The 8,309-nt window shown below is 34.3% G+C and overlaps 1 protein-coding gene across 1 annotated transcript; it reads right to left on the bottom strand.

The window, feature by feature from the left end:
• LOC109223508 (U3 small nucleolar RNA-associated protein 18 homolog) lies at positions 2,094-7,507 on the bottom strand. Its single transcript, XM_019387850.1, has 2 exons — positions 7,164-7,507; positions 2,094-4,028 (listed from the first exon to the last, which is right to left on the bottom strand). The coding sequence occupies exon 2, from the start codon at positions 4,008-4,010 to the stop codon at positions 2,349-2,351; it is 1,662 nt and encodes a 553-aa protein (XP_019243395.1). The 5' UTR covers positions 4,011-4,028; positions 7,164-7,507; the 3' UTR covers positions 2,094-2,348.

Here is an 8,309-nt window from a genome sequence, read left to right as displayed (position 1 = left end):
TGTGTATAACTAATGCATAGGTTCAAAAAGTGTATCAAACAAAGTATTATTAATACTGTAAGCACGTAATTTTTACCCGCATAATTTTTAAGTTTAGTTTTAGTATTTTAAATATTTACTTGAGTTATTATAGATTTTAAATCCATTTTTATTACCACTTTATTAGTTTAATTTTATTTGAGCATTTGAGCATTTGCACTTCGCTTGGTAGTTTACGGGCATGAATAGCTCCGTATGATGTATTATGACTTATGTGAATCGTCGATTTTTGGTTTTTAGGTTATTCGGAATTGATTTGGAAGAATGATTCTCAACTAGGAAGCTTTAAATTAGAAGAGTTGACCAAGTTTGACTTTTTAGCATTTGACCTCGGATTGAACTTCTTTGATGGTTCCGTTAGGTACTGATAGTGATTTTGGACTAGGGCGTATGCCTGATTTGCATTTGGATGTTCGGCACAAATTGGCGATAATTGAAAATTTAAAGGTTTGGAAAGTTCATAAGTTTGACCGGGAGTTGACTTTGTGGACATCGGATTCGGATTGTGGTTCCAAAAATTCGAATAACTTCATTATGTCATTTAGGACTTGTGTGCAAAATTTGGGTTCATTCCGGGTTGGTTTGCTATGTTTGGGCACGAGTTATGGGAATTGAAAAGTTTAAAGTTCTTCAAGTTTGAATTAAGGTGCGATTCATCGTTTTGATGTTGTTATGTGTGATTTGAGGCCTAAGGTCCGTATTATATTATTGGGACTTGTTGGGATATTCGGACGTGGTCCCGAGGGGCTCGGGCGTGTTTCAGATTAGTTTCGGATCATTTTCAAAATAACTTTTGAACCAAAGTGCAACAACCCACTAGAATCCCAACAACAAAACACAATTGCAAGATGCAACTATAAATGAAACAAAATGTAAAATAACTCTCCAAAGACGAGAATAAAAGAGTTTTTAGGTCTATATCTTATAAAATAGTGAGTCGTACGGAAGTGCCAAAATGTTGGATCTGACTCTAATAAGTATCAAATGTTTGGGAAGTTGCACAATACATCATATTTTCTTGGAATTACAGTTTAATAGTACTTGTTAAAAGTACCATCTTGTCAGCAATTCAGGCTGTCAATTTTGACTTATTCTAATAAGCATATGACTAAAATCCAAAATTGTTTCTTCTCTCAGTTATTCACATCATCACTTGGTCCTCAGTTGTCACGAGTTTGGCCAATAGCAGTATTGCAGTATGAAACAATTTTTTTTTAAACTATAACTTTTCCAAACATTTTTTGACGTTATTAGCTACACAATTTGTTTATTTATAGTATACAGTTTTTATGAAGTCTCAAAAATGTAAAACTTACGCATAAATTTAAGAAATCGATATTCAGAATTACATATAGAATACAGATGCATTCACTCTGGTCGCTTGAATGCTAACATTCTTTTTAAGACGACTAAGAAAAATAGCATTTGAACTAAAGTACAACAATAACAACCCAATAGAATCTCACTAGTGGGGTATGCGGAGGGTAGAATGTATGCAGACCTTACCCATACCCCAAATGGATAGAGAGACTGTTTCCGGGAGACCATCGACTCAGATACAATAGATCCGTAACAACAACAGAAACCAGAAAAATAGTATCAGCATCGTAAAATACAACAAATAAATGGAAAAGGCCAAAATGTGAAAGACTGGAAAAAAAATGTGAAACACAACAAAAAATGTTGGCAGTCCTAGACAAAAAACTATCAGACTGGATAACAGAGCAATTCTATGACAGGTGATTTTCTACTTGAATATGAAATTCTATGACAAATTTCTGCAAAGAGAAGATTTCAAAATAAAAATTCTCTGTGTCTGAATTCTGAATTCTTTTCCCCCCAAATTTCCTACAAGCCTAATAGCAGCAGACCAAAACAACAAGAATACAAAAATGGGGGAAAAGGCAAGATTTTTAAGATTGAAATTTAAACTATGGACAAATCAACCTCAACTGTAAAGATAAATAAAAGAGCAAAACAGGTAAAATTACTATTATTACTACACAGTATTTACTTTAACTAGCAGCAGTAATTACTTAAAAATTGCAGTTGTACGTAATTTGCACAAAAGTGCATCAATAGTAACCCAAACTAGGAATTAGAGAGAACCATTCAGTCTTTACCACTTGAAGAATTCTCTGCTAAAAGCAAACCATTTGCTAAAATTAACAAAATCACAGAGATAATCTTGCCATACTTCAAATAATACTGTTACATCAAAATTTGAAAGGAAATCATGCCTTTGAACTCCATCCTACACTAACAAAAACATCTGTAGCTCATAATGGCAACAGTATTAAACAAACAAACTATGCATCATGGTAGTGATGCAACTTGTACAGTAACACTTTTCCTTCAGCATTTCCCATAGCCATGAATCCTCCATGAGGACTAAAATCCAAACAGCGCGGATAGTGCACGGCTCGATTTGGAGAAGGCCAGTTTGAAAAAACTGTAAATGATGGAATGTGAATTAGCTTTGAGCTGTTTTTCTTCATGCTAGAACTGATGGCTAATATTTGAGAATCATGATTAAATTTCATAAAATCCACTTTCGTTGTGAGATTCTCAAACGCCTTGATTGGTTTTCTCTTTCCGCCCAAAAACTCTTCTCTGTTATAAATATTTACTATCCCGCTGTCTGAACCAGCAGCAAACAAACTACCATTTGGTGAAGTACAAAGAGCTGTACCATTTATGGACCCTTCATCAACACCTTTATGAATGCAAGTTCTTGTTCTCAAATCCCAATGGTAAATCTGGCCGTCTCCACCAGAGCTCAATAATTGTTGTCCGTCATTGGTGAAAGCCACTGAGCGAACAGTTCCATTCATTTTCAGTGTCCCAATTAGCTCCTTTGTTTTGGAGGAAACTAGCAAAATGTATCCTTCATTACCAAGAAAAGCAATTGTATCTGAATCAGGAGAAACCTCAAAACTTTCCAGGCTCTTTTCTTCCCTGCCGACTAGAGGACCTATTTTATCTACACTTGCTTTGACCAAGTCTAAGACATGAAAGAACTTTCTTCTTCCTGATACAATAACTTGAGACCCATTGGGTAGGAAAGACGCCTTTTTAATTGGAAAATCCTCAAGAAAGATGCTCTGTATCTTTGTATTTCGTTTCCCGTCAATCTGAAAAAATCTGAGTTTTTTATCCAACCCACCAACAAGGAGCAACTGAGAATTCCTGTGGAACTGAACAGAATTTATTGGTGCATTTGAAGGATCAGGTGCATTTGCATCAACCAGTCTCGAATATTCAAGAAGCCCAGGTAACAACTTTGTGCGACTTTTGACAACAAGATCTTCGTTTGATTGAAGAATATCACCGACCAACTTGATATTCTTTGAACAGTAGCCCTCAGTATGTTTACTTTCCTCGTCAGAATCTTCATCATCAGAACTGTAGCTTCTGCCTTGAGAATCAATTTGGGCCCATTCAGTGCCTGGATTAAGTTTAGCGTGTTGAGCCCTTAGTCTCGCCACGTACGTGGAACCAGATATGACATCCTCACCCTCTTCTTTCCTCAGCTTCCTCAATCTGTTCACACTTGCTATTTTGATACTAGTCTTCTCTTCTTCGTCGTCTACCCACACCGGTTTCCGCTCCTCCTTTCCCACAATGTGGATACCTTGTGGCACCAGCTGTGCATCCCCCTCATAAACAGACAACGCACTATCCGCAAACCGGTCCACAAAGAACATAGCAGAATCGTTTTCGCCATCATTTCTCTTTTCTTCTTCATCGTCCTTCCCGAACCCAACAGGGTTGTACAAGGAGCCAAACAATAAGTTCTCAAGCTTCTTCATTTCCTTCTCCTGCTCGACTTCTAATTCATCATTCTCTTCATTTTGCTCTTTCTTTCTCTTCCTATTACTTTCTTTCTCACTTACTTCCTTCTTAGCCTTCCTTTTAGACTTTTCAACCCCGATGGTATGAGAAGCATTCTGCGATATCAAGCTCGCCATTTCCCAAGATTGATATCACTGCATATATAGATAGACTCCAAATTATTACCGTCAATTTTTAAAAATCATTAAACATCACAACAGTCCAAACCCCACTTGTGGGATTTCACTGAGTTGTTGTATTAAATATCACAAAAGCAATGCATTCGAACCCACTATAATAAATTTAACTTAAATGCATTGAAAGTGCAATGAATTTTTACACCATATTGTAAAAATTCTTTATGCAATTAACATATAAATCAAATTAGTTGCAATTACATTTGAAGTGACCTGATTGTGTATACATTTTTTAAAGCATCAGAACTTAAACTTAAATAAATAAAATGTATATATATGTTCATTGTAATATTGGAGCCACTTCACAAATATGTAGTGTGCGCTAGTGGAGCTCGTCACCCACTACTTGTTCAGATTTTCAGTCAATTACTTAAATAGTCCTTACTTATGGAGTTGTTATTACATGGCAAAGCAAATAAGGCCGATGATTAAGGGATAAAAATCACAAAGAATAACAAGAAAAACATAAGCAAACACGGTACTTTTTCAATTAAGATGCACTATAATCTAATATAACCAAAACCTCAGAAATAGAAGCACCACAATTTTTTTTGTAACTAACCTAAAATATGTTCGTACAATTTAAAAAATAAAGGTAGAAACTTACATAGGCGGCGAGGAGCAAATGTGAATGTACAAGGAGAGGGTTTTGCCTTATTTTTTTAAAAAAAAAAAAAAAAAGAACTGTTCGAATTAGGGCTTATGTTTGTTCTTTTACAGGGAATTTGGGCTCGGGTAAAGTCAAGGTTTCCGGTTCAAGTTTTTATTTCCTTTTTAATTTTAAACAAGTGCATTAGGTCGATGGGACTTTTTAGTGTCATAGTCCTTCAACACTTTTAACGGTCGTTTGGGAGGGTACATGAGAATAATGATAAATAGGATGTGTTAGTAATGTTGATATTAGAAATACTTGGATTAGTTATGCTGGCATTAGATGCTGACATACTTCTTATTCATTGTTTGGTTTGATGTATTAAAGCATGGCACAATTTCTAAAAGAATTATTTGTTAATAAAAATACCCTCATAACCAGTCCATCACTTTATCTTTTTAAAAGAAACACATGTTGAAGAATGTTTTTATATGAAAAGGTTTTAAAAAAGACTATTTGATTTGTCTACCTATATTGTAGTGTAGAACTTGATATTTATTTATAAAAAAGAAAATATGCTAAGTATTTATTTATCAACTAGGGATATAATTTTATTTCACACTTTTTTGGATTATTAGGAAAATAATTTCGAATTCAAAACATAAAAGAAAAATGAGTTGATTACAAGTGCCTTCCAGTACATAATAGTAGAGTACAGATTTATAAATTTACAATGAAGAAATTGTCGGAGTTTAGATATCAATAGCGAGAGCAATTTCAGTATCAAACTTAACATCAAACTTGCATTAATATAATAGAACATTCTAATCAAGCAAACATTTTGAAGGTCAATTTTGTCTTTAAGGGGTCGTTTGGTAGAATGCATAAGATAAAATAATGCATGCATTAGCTTTGTGTATTAATAATACCTTGTTTGATACACTTTTTGAACTTATGCATTAGTTATGCAAGCATTAGTTATACACCCTATTTGGTATTACCTATGCATAACTAATGCATAAGAAACCATGGTATTAACAATGCAAAGGATTTTAATGCATGCATTGTTAATACCATGGTTGTTATACACCCTATTTGGTATTATCATATGCATAACTTGTCACACCTCCTTTTTCCCAAGGGGATAGGGAGTTTTTCCAATTAAAGTGACATTATTCGAAATGGGATTATTTATTTAGTTCAGAGTCGCCACTTGGAATATTTATCGTGTCCCAAGTCATCGGTTTATTTTAAATCCCAAATCGAGAAAATTTGACTCTATTTTTAGTCTGCGTATACAGAAGACAGGGTAAGGAATTCTGTTAACCCGAGAGAAGGTGCAAGGCACTCCCGAGTTCCGTGGTTTTAGCATGGTCGCTCAACTATTAATAATTGGCCTAATTATCCGATTATTACATGTTTTAAAACCTTTTGTGCATTATCGCTTTTATACCGCTTTTAATTATTTTAAACAATTATGGAGTTTATTTAAACAAGTAGCGGTATTTTAAACAATTATGGAGTTTATTTAAACAAGTAGCGGTGTCGCGCACTTGTTATTTTTGTACACATCGAAAATAACGCCACATGAAACGCACTCGTGCTTTACAACATGTTAATTTTATTATTGTTTGAAGTAATGGAAGTAATGGTCGGGTCACATGAAATGCGCACTCGAATTGGGGATTATGTATCACGACTATGCCACAGGAACCGCACCCATAGTCGTGATGATTTAATTACGCGCCTAAAGCAAACTACGGTGTTTGAAATTATTCATTCTCTATGTTTGAGACTGACTGTAAAGGTCATGAGTTATGGAAAGAGTTGTTGAAAAGTATGAGGTATTAATTGATTCTAATTATCTGGGCCTTTGCCGCATTGGAGTTCATTTTGGAAGTGAGATTTAACACAATTAACACTTGATTCATACGTTCCACTACTAAAATTGTGTTCTTGTAACACTTCATACGTTCCACTACTAAAATTGTGTTCTTGTAACACCAAAAACTACTAAATCAATTAAAACAACATAGTTTCAAGTTTAACATCACATAATGAATCAATAACAATTGAGCAGGAGGAGTCTATCACTTTAAAGTACATTGGTGAACCAACAAAATACAACACAAGAGGTACACATTGTTCTTTTCCTAATCGTGTGGCAGCAGAATCACACATCCACCTCATTGAGCTGATTTCTTCATCATACATATATTTAATCCACTAGTATTCAATTTCATAGATCCAAATGGATATGAAGTCATTAACTAGTGAGCAAAGACTGGCTAACACAATAATCAGTAAGTGATGTTTCATAACAGAAATTAACTCATATGTTACTGAGTATTTGACTCATTTTAAACGAACAAATAACAACACATATGGTCAAATTAGAACCACTCAGTAAGCAAATAAATAGGCTGGAATTATGACACGGTATCAAAACAGCTGATCTTCATTCATCAATTCAATTAGATGGCTTAAAATGTGAAACATACCTAGAGATGAATTCACCAACAAGGAATAACCAAATAAAGCTTAGAAGCAGAAGATGAAGCTCAGTTAACAATCCCCAGCAACAATCGGCAGAGAAAATCAGCAAGCTCCAAAAAAAAAAAATACTTCCAACAGCCCAAAAGACCCTTTAACTTTCCAGAAATACCAAATGTAGGAGCAAGGCTTCGAAACAGCTTTCTTTTCCAGATAACCTTGTTTTAATGAAGGAGGTCTGTGATGGAGCGGCTAGGGTGTGGTTTGTTTTTATTTTGAGAAGGGGAGTCTGTTTGGAGATGATGGAGGAATAAGGGGCGGCTGTTTGGTTTTTTTTCCAGAAAATGGCGGATTTTTTTTTTTTAGGGTTAAGGGGGAAAAGGGACTTTTAATGAGGGGGGAAGGGAGAATGGGCCAGGCGGGTCGGGGGTAAATTGGGCGGATATGGGAATTCGTTTGGGCTCTTTGTGACTGGCCCAATCCGATTTACCTAGCTATACTATAATAGAAACCTATTTACCACATTTATTTAGGTTCCTTATTAATTACTTTGTATATCTATATTTACTAGTTATATACAAAATCATAAAAAGATAAAGAAACTCAAGATCCCTTAAATCTAGCCTATCAGTTACATGAGACCCAACCCCCATTTCCAATAATTCCCCATATTTAAGATTATATCCTTTTCCAAAGAATTACAAAAACATCTTCTCTCTTTCTTAACATTTATCCAAAATTATTCTTACTCACACTAAGAAATTTCGTTTAACCACTTTTATCCAAAATCTTGCTTACCCAAAATCTTGCTTACCCATTGTTATCCCCCCAAAAATTGCAGATTTTTTTGCTCTTCCAAAGCTTTTGAAATTCAATTTCTCTCTTTCTTACTAATCACCTAAAATCTCTATTTTCTTTATTGATATAATGCAGATTAAATTTGAAATATTGCTCTAGAATCAAGTTGTGGGTAAGTTTTGAATCTTTTTTTCTTTCTTTCTAAAATCTTTATTGTATGTGACTTGTATATGATATATCAATACCAAAATAATACTCGATACAATACTAATACAATTATAATATGATTATATTAAATTTTTAGTGTAGAATTGTAATTGAAACTTGAAGAAGATGAAGATCATAATTGTGTCATA

Source organism: Nicotiana attenuata, chromosome 3 (assembly GCF_001879085.1).
Source record: "Nicotiana attenuata strain UT chromosome 3, NIATTr2, whole genome shotgun sequence".
NCBI lineage: Eukaryota > Viridiplantae > Streptophyta > Magnoliopsida > Solanales > Solanaceae > Nicotiana > Nicotiana attenuata.
Note: the sequence above shows the minus strand (reverse complement) of the source record. Positions and strands in the feature narration are given on the sequence as shown.

Excerpts from the sequence above, each read along its gene's own strand:
- LOC109223508 (XM_019387850.1), bottom strand. The coding sequence starts at position 4,010 with ATGGCGAGCTTGATATCGCAGAATGCTTCTCATACCATCGGGGTTGAA.